Source organism: Ochlerotatus camptorhynchus, unplaced genomic scaffold, assembly GCF_037179485.1.
Source record: "Ochlerotatus camptorhynchus isolate MF236.1 unplaced genomic scaffold, CSIRO-AGI_Acam_v1.1 ptg000242l, whole genome shotgun sequence".
Classification (NCBI taxonomy): Eukaryota; Metazoa; Arthropoda; class Insecta; order Diptera; family Culicidae; genus Ochlerotatus; species Ochlerotatus camptorhynchus.
The window spans coordinates 1,064,573-1,077,900 of NW_027040732.1; the positions used below are offsets into that span (position 1 = coordinate 1,064,573).

At 39.2% G+C, this 13,328-nt stretch overlaps 1 protein-coding gene across 1 annotated transcript; it reads left to right on the forward strand.

Moving 5' to 3' along the window:
- Window positions 1-247: 247 nt before the first annotated feature.
- On the forward strand, window positions 248-1,633 carry LOC135704485 (cuticle protein-like). The gene is made up of 2 exons (XM_065225972.1): window positions 248-330; window positions 689-1,633. Exons 1-2 carry the CDS (start codon window positions 319-321, stop codon window positions 1,532-1,534), a joined length of 858 nt encoding a protein of 285 aa, XP_065082044.1. The 5' UTR covers window positions 248-318; the 3' UTR covers window positions 1,535-1,633.
- Window positions 1,634-13,328: the final 11,695 nt, after the last annotated feature.

Consider the following 13,328-nt stretch of genomic DNA (forward strand, 5'->3'; position numbering starts at 1 on the left):
AGTGCGATTTATTGCTAGCCTGTGTGATAGTTTGTATTTATTTATTTTTTTTTTTTCTGCTTCTGCTGCTGCACACCATCGACCGTACCCACGTTGGTCGTAGCCAGTGCGCGGATCCACAAGGTCATCTCTCTTCTTCGGTTCTGCCGGTACGCGTCATCATCGTTGCTGGAATGGAGCGGAGAGCGGCCCAAGTGTTTAGATTTTTCATATAAATATTGGACCCAACCGGCTGAACTGTATCATTGCTTCAGTTCACTTTAATTCGACTAAATCGTTTCGTTGCACGCATCCTAAGTGCAAGTTTACTTCGACATAATGGCGTTTAAGGTGAGAACTCGACAACATATTTGGAACTACAGGAGATTAGTGCAGTGTGTTCGATTTGAAGAGCTTGAAGATCCGTGAAGTTTTCAAAAATGGACTGTTCTGAAATTTAAGAATACAAATAAAAAAGTGTACACGCCGAAAGAAGATCTAGGAAAAGTGAAGGAGATGTGCTGTTGGATACAGCCCTCTTGCTTAATTTTCCTTTTTACAAAAGTGTGTGCAATTGAAAACAAACGAATACTTTAAGAGCAGATTTGTCAATCAATCAGTCATTCGTAAAACATTGTACTAATCTGGAACGAATTGGTACCTAACCAATTTGGGAAACTCAATAACATTGTTTTTCTCCAATTAACAGATGGTTGCCCTGTTTGCCACCCTGGCCTGTGCCAGCGCTGGCTACATTGAAGCTGATCACCATTCGGCCCACTACTCCCCAGCTTCGGCCGTCAGCTACAGCTCGATCACCCGTGAGCACCACCCGGCAAAGGTTGCCAAGACCGTAACCTACGCTGAACCGGCTGTTCACTACGCTGCCCCAGTTACTAAGACCGTATCGTACACTGCACCAGCTGTCCACTATGCTGCTCCAGTTACCAAGACCCTAGCCTATGCCCAACCTGCTGTGCACTACGCTCAGCCAGCTGAGCACTATGCCCAGCCAGCTGTGCATTACGCCGCCCCAGTCACCAAGGCCGTCACCTATGCCCAACCATCGGTCCAGTACGTCAGCAAGGGATACCAGGTTCATGAGCCATCCTACACCAAGACTATTGTTTCCCAGCCTAGCTACGCCAAGACCTATGTGCACCAGCAGCCAGCCGTTGTCAAGACCTATGCCGCTGAGCCAGTGTATCATGCTGCCAAGACCGTGTACAGTGCCCCAGTTGCCAAGACCTACGTATCCGAACCCGTCTACGCCAAGACCTATGCCTCCGAGCCAGTCTATGCCAAGACCTATGCCTCCGAGCCAGTCTACGCCAAGACCTATGCCTCCGAGCCAGTCTACGCCAAGACCTATGCCTCCGAGCCAGTCTACACTAAGACCATTGTACAGCAGCCAACCTATGTCAAGACTGTTGCCGCCCAGTCCGTGTATGCTCATGCTGCCCCAGTTGTTGCCGCCAAGACCGTGAGCTATGCACCAGAAGCTTCGGTTTCCCATGTTAGTTTCCAGGATGCCAGCGCGCACTACGCTTGGTAAATACAGTGAAGATGCTTTTCCAGCACTCAGGTAGGGTGGTAGAGGAAGTGACCGATGTGTACATACATAAACCAACAACCGCCGATTATGTTGAACGATTTTGTTGAATAAATCTATTTATGAGAATTAATCTGATAGTTTTCGTACCTGAAATCCCATGACAAAATCTTAAATTATAACCCCCAAGTGCATTGGTAAAAGTCCTTACAATCCAATTTTTGAATCAAAAAAAAAACACAACAACAGAAACTCTCTCACTTTCATATATTTTAAGTGAGACTTCATTCTGTTTTCACTAAGAGCAGAACCAGTTCTCCATTTGATAGTTACTGAGGAATGATTAGCTCTCAATTTTTGTAATGTAACCATTAAAAGAGAGCAACCTGAGTATTAAAATTCAAGAACATCACATAATCAACTTTAGTTTCATATTTGACCACAGTCTCTGCTCTGGAACACAACCAACACAACCAAGTCCAAGTAAACAAAAAACGAGTTGGGGAAACTGGACACTTTTGATCCCCTTTGTTTTCTTCAAGTCCAAGAAGATTTTCTCGTGTAAGTAAGTTAAGGGTTCCGCAAAGTTTCGTCTACACTGATCGAAATCTTCCGCAATACTTTGTATGATACTTGCATTGCTCGAGCCTTTTAACAATATGCTTTTGAATTTCGGATGATTGCCTTATAAATGAATTCGGCGTCAGCTGATGACCATCCATTTGATTGTCATTTAAACAAAGGGTGATCTTTGTTTGTAAATTGACTGTAAAACATACGATACAGTGCAGAAGTCCTTAGTAAGGCCTATTGTGCGTGCGAGTTGATACTTTTTCTTATAACAATAGAAGCCGAAATCAAGATTATTCTTGTAGTGTCTAGATTTGCACCTTTTGATTAATTTATACAGGGGAAATGGATGTAATGTCGGCCTAAATTCCCCTAATTTGGACCCATACATAAATTCAGAAATCGACTAAATTTTCAATAGCGACCAAAAATATCCATATCCATTCATCTAGATAAAATTGATAAATAGCAAACTTTTAGCGATGGACCCAATCTTAGATTTTTTTTTTTCATCGATTTGTTTTGCGTCGATCTTATTTTCCGTGCTGAGCACCAATGCTACCGACGCCAGGGAGGCAGCTCCCACACCTAGACTCTACCTATTGACCCAGCAACTCATGAACCGGGGACCAACGGCTTTACTTCCCTTCCGAAGGAGGGCGTGATCAGAGATGTTATGCCTCAGAACATCCCGGCGGCATCGACTGGGATTGAGGGGTAATCACGCTTACCACTACACCACCGGCGCCACTAATCTTAGATCCATTGGCCAACATTAGGTACATTTCCCCTATGACCTTGATTATGCGTGGAGTGCAATTTTTTGTGCGTACGAACAAAGGGATAAGTAGAAGAGCGTTATCAGTGATTGCGGTGTTTCACGAAAAATTAAATAAAGCATTTCCGAAAACATGACACTGCAAAGTCACTAGGCCTTTCGGGTGAGATCTTTACATTTAATCTATTTATATTTCATTTTTATTAATGATTTATCAAATGCTCTATATTGACGAATAGAGTTTCCTAATCATTCACCCTCCCACTAACACAACTTCTTGCACCTGCACTTTCTTAAGTAGATGTTGGATTAGCTTTCCCTTCCTTCCCCTGCGATTGAAAGGATATGGCCAGATGTATAATGCGATGCTTGTTTTGTTGACTTAATTTTGACGTAGGGCTACGTCTTTGATTTCTATATGGGGGTACACTTTGTGAAAACCGAAAATGGAACATGTAACAAACTAAGAAAGATTTTGAACGTTAATAACTCAGCTGCCCCTGATCCAATTTCAATAATTTTATCACCAATCGATCAGAAATATGGCTACGCATCGATAACAACGCTTCCGAATGTTGATTTTCAACAAGAAACAATAGAAAAACTGGTAAATGTCCAGCATTGTCCAAAAGCGTCGAATTAACTAACAAATCCTCCAATTACCTACATGCATATGCTGCTTCCCCAGCACAGTCGTCAGAGAGTAGTAAGTAGACGAAACAAGTCGAAGTGGCATTCACCACCGATCCTCGGGTGCGTGCGAATAGGGAGGATGGAATTGCGTAATATTTTGCACACTCATCGCCATATTCAGAACCAAACGCAAATTTTTCGAGATAACTACCATCCGTCGTCTGGCTCGCCGTGGCGATGTCTGACGTATCTCCGGTCTGATTTACGAGGTGTGCTGAAGGTGTTCCTGAAAAATGAGATCCGTGATGCTGTCACCTGCACTAAACACTCCAAGCGTAAGCGGCCATGGTTATCATCTACGATTTGAAGTGACAGACGCACTCTGTTTGGTTTCGGAGGTTAAATCATCACCAACTTTGGCAACAAAACGGCTCTTTTCAAAGCCACCAAGCTTATTACAGTAAAGAGTAGGAATAGAATTCATCTGCCTGTTTGTCCTTATTCAGAACCAACGATCACACAAAATGCTCATGTAATCAAACTGGAAGCAGGGGTACAAATTATTTTGATCAACCTTGATCAACTTTGAATCGCCACGGCCGGATATTTTCGATGCAAGAAGTAACAATCTAGCATCTAATTCGACGAAGACGGCAGGAAGTATTTGTGAAGCCGAGTTATTTACGAAAGAGAGTGTCGATGAAGAGAATCGATCAATGTAGATAGGGCCTATTGAAAAGTGACGCGAGATTTGTTTTCCGTACTGAGCTCCAATGTTACCGACGCCAGGGAGGCAGCTCCCACCCTACCAATTGACCCATAAACTCAACCGGGGACCAACGGCTTTACTTCCCGAAGGAAGACGTGATCAGAGATGTTATGCCTTAGAACATGCCGGTGGCGCCGACTGAGATTGGATCCAGGCCTGCTGGGGTGAGAGGTAATCACGCTGACTACCGGCGCCGATATCTTTCAAGGTGATATCACAGCGAATGAGATCGACCCAAATTTGAGTTTAGTTATCTCAGAAATAAGAAATAAACCCTAATAAAAAATAACCATAAACGAACGATAACCCAAATCATTGAACTATTCCACAAATGGTTTGGATGATACCCAGAACACGTCGTTAAGCAAATTAACCATACAATTTTTATTAGGAAAGTGCAGGAACTCAGCGATGAGTCATGTTTTCCCAGGTTTTTCCAGGATTTTCCAGGGAAAAATTCCTGAATTTGAGAAAAGTAAAGATTGGATTCACTCAGTCTATTGGCACTAACTCCGAGACTGTAATTTACTGATTACCTATTCACGATATATTCCACGTAAAGTTGAGTGATAATACAAAACCATTAATGGACCTTACTGACTACCACAACCATTATCATTAATGTTCTCAAATCATAAGTAAAAATGTTCTTATATAGTTCTCTTTCTGAAAATGTATGGAGAAAACAAGAATTTGGAATGGTAATGGTTCTTAACAACCCATTATTTGTAAGGTCCAGTTCCAAAAAACCATAATACATAAGGTTGAAACTTTATCATTAAACGTTCATGTAAAGTTCCATAACCATTTCAGTTAAAGTTTAGCAGGGATTATAAACAATTTTTAACCATTTTAGGTAAGGTCAATTTATGGTTCGCGTTTATGTGGGATGCTATGCTATGCTATGCTATCTTTGTTTGAAAATTTACTGTAAACATACAACGTTTCTGACCTAATTTCCGTCCTGTCAGATTTAGGATCCGGGCCCATATTGATTAGATTCGAAGTATGAGTTTCAAAATATTCTCTAAATTTCAATCAAATATACAAAAAATGCAAACAAGTAAGGGATTAACATGAACATACTAGGGGCATCCCACTCTAAACTTCATGCCTAATATCAGTAAAATATTTGTAAATCTCGCGTAAGTATTCTTAAGTATTTTTAAGTATTTTAAACCATGGCTATAAATTTCCATCGAAGTAACACTTATTTTTTGATGACCGGTTGCTAGTGCATGTGTTTGTTGTTGTCGGTCGTCTTGTATTTATACAAATAGGAGTGTTAAGTATTTTTATTATGTGTTTAAATTAGTATTATTTAATTTATATTTTTCAGCGATTCAGCTTGTAGATATGCTTCAAGAGCTGGTTACAAAGAATAATATTTTCAGTACAAGTTGAACGGTGTTTACCAATCGACTAAACTCAAAGCTCACATATACCCTCTCGGTGCACAAAGATCCTGCGATTATGAATATTGGTGTATGTATTCGGATATGAGCGTGCATTAGCTGACCCGAGCAAAAATTTGCCATGGCATGAGAGGGGCAACTAGTACTTTTCTATTTTTCTCTCTCCCTCTCGTACCGTGGACCTACCTAGCAGCGAATCATCTGACTACGATTTTGTTTTTGCAGTATCGAGGAACTGTTGCCGTGAAAACGTGCAGACCTGAGCAAATGCAGAATGAAAAGTTTGTCGATCTACCGGGTGTTGAATGGGAATGGCCGTTTTGACTCTCCTTTTGAATAAACTACTATAATGTTTATTTTGAAAAATTAATGCAATTATTATATCACATTGAACACAACGTTTTACTTGTTTTAATTATACGTAGGAAAACAACGAAAACTAAATCCATTCGTTTAAATAATTCTGGCTATGTTGCTTACACTGTGTCCAGTGGCATTTATGGTTTATTAGGGGAAGGAGGGACATAGTGAACAGGTGGGGCATAGTGAGCATCCCACACTTTGGCTTTGGATCTCCAGCTGCATGAAACAAATCAACTGGTAGTAGGTTCAATATCACTATTATATTGATCCTACCACTAACCAATTTGTTCCGAACGGCCGGAAGTTCAAGCTGGTGCACGGGATGCTCACTATGCCCCTCTTACCCCAATCTACTCTAATAAACATGTTCTGCGTTTAGAAGGTGGAAAGCTAAGAGATTTGCATTTCCGCAATACGCCCATATTCTCGTTTAACATACTGTCCGGACGTAAACGAGAATATAGGTGATAGTATGGTCATATGGTTTCGTACATCCAATTATGTTCTTATCAGGCATTGTCATAGTCACACAGCCAAGAACCGAGCGGAAAAAAAGAACAACACAAAATTCACTATTAGATTGGTTATACAAATTATGGAACTCGAACGAGTAACAACAAAGGATCCAATATCTATCAGAATTAATTCTTTCTGGTACATGGTGAACAGATTACACCGAAAATGGTTCGGAACACCTAAAGCTGTTCACGCTCTTAATCAAATGAATGTTAATTGTTTAACAAATTAACCAATATTCACACAAAACGCCTGACATTGGATAAACAAGCAAATTAAATTGACATAGCAACCAAGCAAATAAACTAACGCTAGATATTTCTTAAGTATTTTTAAGTATTTTTGTGTATCTTAGATATCACTAAGATCTTTATATGTATATTAGGAAAAATACAAAGTTTAGAGTGGGATGCCCCTAGTGAACATATATTTTTTTTTTGTTTATTTAAGAGGTTGTTGATTCACCTGAACACAAATAATTGTCTTCTACACTAATCTTCAGAAAAATCTATGTATGTCAGAGTTGGTTAGATATGCGTTAATTTATTGCTAGAGAAAGTTCTGAAGAGGGTAGGTTCATAGTTCCGCTACACTGAAACAAATCGACATGTACCGTTTATTGGATCCATCTTATAACATAGCAATGTCAGCAGATTTATTCATTCTATGTGATGATTGATAGATTCCATTGGATTATCACTTAAAAACTATGACTGCGATATGGAATGATTTCTATCGTAATTTCACATACTTAGTACTTGATAATACTTTGCTTCGAACGTGGTTAGCGAAGGTAAGAAGTATATGAATATTGTCTGATATATTTCATGGTGAAAAACTGTTGATATGTCATGGGTGGGAACAGACATCTAGAAACTAATGGAAAATCATATAAGTTTGCACTATGAGAAAATTCAGTAAAATATATCTGAATATTGCTCACTAAAATATATATCTTATAAGATAATCATGTATATTTTATTGGAGTTGCTTTTACTGATTTTTGACGTTTGTTGATATGTCGCGTGTAAATAGACATGTAGAAACTATTGGACTGTCATTTAACTTTGCAGTATAGGAAAACATGTTTACCTCATTGTAATAGCTTGCTTTGATTTTTGACGTTTAAAGATTGTAAACAGATCTATCCCAATCATTAAATAGTCATATAGAAATGCCTTTTAAGAAATCCAACAGCAAGCATTTGTTTTTGCATGTTTTTTCTGGGATGAATATCGCTCCTAATAAAATACATCTTACATGATTGTTCTTTATAAATTATTGAAACAATTTTCAACGATGTTAACGTACACTCATTAAAATGATTAGTTGAACTAAATACTACTAACAAAAATGATACTGTATTGAATAATCTTTGTTTGTTATTGTTTCATATGATAATTGGTTCCAGAAAAGAATGTATTGAGATTGAAAAAAAATGATTCTACTGTAATATTTACTTTGCTATGATTCTAATTGTAAGCCTTCTACACGGCTAATTCAGATTCCAGCCCTAAGTAGTACTCGAACTTCATGAGCCAGTTCTATCAAATCATATAATTTAGTCGTTGATTTATTGCACACAGGTGCATTAAGAAAGATTTGAGCAAACCACACCACCGAAACGGAACAGTGCTATTTGTCTTCACTCTAGCAGAACGAGCATAAAGTTGCACTACATTCCATGTCGGGAGAGCTGTTCTTACTTCATGCTATTTGAACGAGCTCAATCTTGAAGTCAGCCGTGGCCCAGTGGAATCGAGCACAGACACCGAAAGCATCACACCTCAACAGTTCTTGATCGAATCCCAAATCAGCTACAATAAAAAAAAGGCATAACTGTGAAAGCTCCCACTGCCTGATGTTTATTTTTTCGAATTTATTTTTAGAAATCGATTAAATATATGTGTCAAAAGAAGAAGTAAATTTCATGTTATTTTCACATAAACTTTACTTCGATTGATTTATGACACATATATTATATTGTGGTGAAAAGTATAGCTTATGCTTATGGGTTTCAAATCTATTTCAGTTAATTATTATAATTTGATCGATTTTCATTTATCATATGACGATCATATAAAAGTTACCAAATTATCAGCATTGTAAATGTATCAGATATTCATATAGAATTTACCTGACACATTTTCAATCATATCATTTTCAATGGATTATCTTATAGCGCAAATTTATTAGACTTCCACATAACAGGAATATGTCAAATTCGTTCAGTGTACACACTTAGAAAAAAACATGTAAATTTAGGTGCTCTGAGAGTGACATATACGAGCGTCAATTTTGACATTAATTTGAGAAATAACAGACGCAAAATATAGCTCAACCAAACATACTTTTCGTCGAGCAACGAACTTTTCATTCTCGCAGCACTTAATTATACATGACATCTTTGTTTACGTCTCATCTTTTATGTCAATGACGGATTCCATCACGTGTAAAATCAGTTATTTCTTAGTGTGTAGAGTACGGCAGTGTGAAAATTAAATACGCAGTTAAAATTATTTTGTAATTTTTCACGAATTTCCATACACATGAAAAAGAGCATGCATATTGAGCATGAGCATGATTGACCGCCCACGGTTGCTACTCTGTTATTGCGAGGTCAGCTGTGATTACACAGGGAACCAATAGACGATGCTTGGGACTAGCAATCAGCCTCAATGTGTAAAAATTGATGATCTCAAACTAGGCAATACCAGCGCCGGCCGCGCCCGAACACAGGTCAAGAAAGGAATGGGTAGGAATGTGTTGACGTGACACTCGACGTGAATGTGCAAATTAAATGCTTTGGAAACGTGTTGCCAAAATCGGGTCTACACGGAAGAAAAATGAATTAAGATATTTAGTGAGATAATACAATTAAGCGAAAGACTATGCACAATTAAGCATAGTATCACCAATAAAGACAAATTAATATGAACGCATGAAAAACTACTGCATTTGTTTGCTCATCTGTTCAATAGATGGTTTTCAATTATCTACAAACCATAAAACTAAAAGCAAAGCGACCACCTCAACCATGAGCGACTGTGGAACTGTTCTATCATTTTGGCTGTCGTTCGGATATGGTATTTTTTACTAAAGAATATTAAGGCTTTTACTCGAAAACAATGCACCATTTTTATCCGTGTGTAACTTTTTTATCCGTGGGTAAAAATTGATGAAAATCTGTAACTAGTTTGGAGTGAATTGATTACATGGGCAAAATTTCATAACAATCGGTTCAGTGGTTATTGAGATGTCATCGAAACAAGAAGAAAATCGCCGGAGAATTTTGCGCGTCATCATGGAAAATCCGACTGCGACCATGAGATGGATCGGAAGACAACTGGGAATCACCCATACCACTTTGTCTCGGATGATAAAATCGTTTAAGGAGTCCCAGATGACCGAGCGGCGGGCTGGAAGAGGAAGAAAATCGAAGACAGCTGACCCTGTAAAGGCCCGGAAGGTTTTGGATTATTTCAAGCGTAATCCGAACCTTTCGATTCGCGACGCGGCTCTGAAGGCAAAGTGTTCCGTCTGGGTCGTTCAGCAAACCATGAAACCAGCGTGGTTCGTTCAGCAAACCAATGCGGTAAACTGAGTAAACCGTACATCACAATGGGTACCATCAACAGCGAAATTCACCGCACCGAGTGCCTCCAGAAGTGTCTGTTGCCCTTCCTGCGGTCCCACGGAGGCTAGACATTATTTTGGCCAGACCTGGCCTCATGCCATTACGCGCGATCGATGTTGGATTGGTACAGAGACAATAACGTTGTTTTTGTACCAAAAACCGCCAACCCCCCAAATTCACCAGAGATTCGTCCGGTGGAAAGATTTTGGGCCATAATGAAGGCCAAAGTTCGAAATCGTCCAAGGTGGTTAAGAACGAGCTGGAGTTGAAGAAAGAATGGATGAAAGTAACCAAAAAGGTCAGCTCCACCATTGCTCAAAATGTAATGAGGGGTCTTAAGGGAAAGGAGCGGGCTTTTAGCGATGGAAAGGAAATTGAATAAAATAATTATGCCAAAACAGAATCCATATGTATTTGTTCATTCCCTGAAAGTTTCAAGAAAATCCGACTTAAAATAAATTTTTAGCGAACACTTTTGTCTGGTGCATTTTTTTTTCGAGTACAGGCCTTAATTAAAATTCATTTATGAAAAATATAAAACAAAAAAAAGTGTCAATTAACTTATATATGAATTAAATAGTGGCGGAAAAATTAACTATTCATTTTCTTTTTTGGCACAGGCTGTTTAAATTTTTGGCACAGGCCCCCCTCAAATGCTTCGCGAGATATCACCAAGTTTGTGCGTTCTTTACCACTACACGACACTACTTGCTCACTTCCATATATGCAAAATATCCGCCTTCCGCTCGTGCATGTTTTTTTTTTGTTTTTGTTTGCTGTTGTCTGATGACGATTAAGACCATGGTTGGTCCATCTTGCCATATGTGCGTGTTTGGTTCTGCTTCTCTTATGTTAACCAATACAAAACACCTGATGTCCGTGCCATACCACTCTTAAAGGGTGATACGGTCAAAATTTGGTCAATATCAACTTGACGTATTTCTTTCAATTTTGCATTTAAAAAACCTGAACACTCCTCATTTGTCAGTTGTCAAAATGCCGTCCAAGCAAGAAGAGCAGCGTATCAAAATTTTGCTCGCGCATCGCGAAAATTCGAGCTACTCGCACGCAAAGTTGGCCAAATCGCTAAAAGTTGCCAAATCAACCGTTACAAATGTAATTAAAGTGTTTGGGGAACGTTTGTCGACAGCCAGAAAGTCTGGATCGGGGGGAAATCGAAAACCGGAAGCCGCTGAGACGACAAAGAGAGTTGCCGGTAGTTTCAAGCGAAACCCTAACCTCTCTCTCCGAGATGCCGCAAATAAGCTGGGTGTATCGTCTACAACCGTGCATCGAGCCAAAAAACGAGCCGGACTATCGACTTACAAGAAGGTAGTGACTCCAAATCGCGATGATAAACAAAATACGACGGCCAAAGCGCGATCCCGGAGGCTGTACACGACGATGCTGACGAAGTTTGACTGCGTGGTAATGGACGACGAAACCTACAAGCAGCTTCCGGGACAGGAGTTTTATACGGCAAAAGGAAGGGGAAAGGTAGCAGATGTTTTCAAGCACATGAACCTGTCAAAGTTCGCAAAGAAATATCTGGTTTGGCAAGCCATCTGTACCTGTGGCTTGAAAAGCAGCATTTTCATAGCTTCCGGGACTGTCAACCAAGAAATTTTAGTGAAAGAGTGTTTGAATAAACGTCTGCTGCCTTTCCTGAAGAAACATGGTTTTTCCGTACTGTTTTGGCCGGATTTGGCATCTTGCCATTACGGTAAAAAGGCCAAGGAGTGGTACGCCGCCAACAACGTGCAGGTGGTTCCCAAGGACAAGAACCCTCCCAACACGCCAGAGCTCCGCCCAATTGAGAAATACTGGGCTATTGTCAAGCGGAACCTAAAGAAGACCAAAAAAACTGCTAAGGGCGAGCAGCAGTTCAAGGCAAACTGGCTTTCTGCGGCGAAGAAGGTGGACAAGGTAACTGTACAAAATCTGATGGCAGGGGTCAAGCGTAAGGCCCGGCAATTCGGATTTGGAAAAGCGGAAGCCTAACTGAATATTTTTCCTGAATTTTATACTAATTGAACTTGAAAAAGAAATTTAATTTGATTTTTTAAATAAACGATTTCACCGATTTACACGCGTTTTCCCTTGACCAAATTTTGACCGTATCACCCTTTACGAACCTAGAAACCTACTAGCTGCACAAGCAAATCCGAAAAATAATACCTAACCACCATAAACATGCACTCATATAGGGCATCTTTAATTGATTAAATCTACACCTAACTCACCGCTTGTCATAGATTTTCTCAGAGATGCCTTTATGGAGTGTGTGAATTTGCTAGCGCTAGTGTACACTGAACCAATATGACATATTCCTGTTATGTGGAAGTCTTTTAAATTTGCGCTATAAGATAATCCAATGAAAATGATATGATTGAAAATGTGTCAGGTAAATTCTATATGAATATCTGATACATTTACAATGCTGATAATTTGGTAACTTTTATATGATCGTCATAAGACAAATGAAAATCGGTCAAATTATAATAATTAACTGAAATGGATTTGAAACCCATAAGCATAAGCTTTACTTTTCACCACAATATAATGTATGTGTCATAAATAAATCGAAGTAAAGTTTATGTGAAAATCACATTAAATTTACTTCTTCTTTTGGCACATATATTTAATCGATTTCTAAAAATTAATCGAAAAATAAACATCAGGCAGTGGGAGCTTTCACAGTTGTGTCTTTTTTATTGTAGCTGATTTGGGATTCGATCAAGAACTGTTGAGGTGTGATGCTTTCGGCGTCTGCGCTTGATTCCACTGGGCTACGGCTGACTTCAAGATTGAGCTCGTTCAATTAGCATGAAGTAAGAACAGCTCTCCCGACATGAAATGTAGTGCAACGTTATGCTCGTTTTGCTAGAGTGAAGAAAAATAGAACTGACAAATTTATGCTCCGTTTCGGTGGTGTCGTGTATTCAAATCTTGCTTAATGCTCCTGTGTGCAATAAAACAACGACTGCATTATTTGAGTTCATGGAACTAGTTCATGAAGTTCGAGTACTAGTGCTGGAATCTGAATCAGCCGTGTAGTAGGCTTACAATTAGAATCATGGCTAATAAATATTGCAGTAGAATCATTTTTTTTTTTC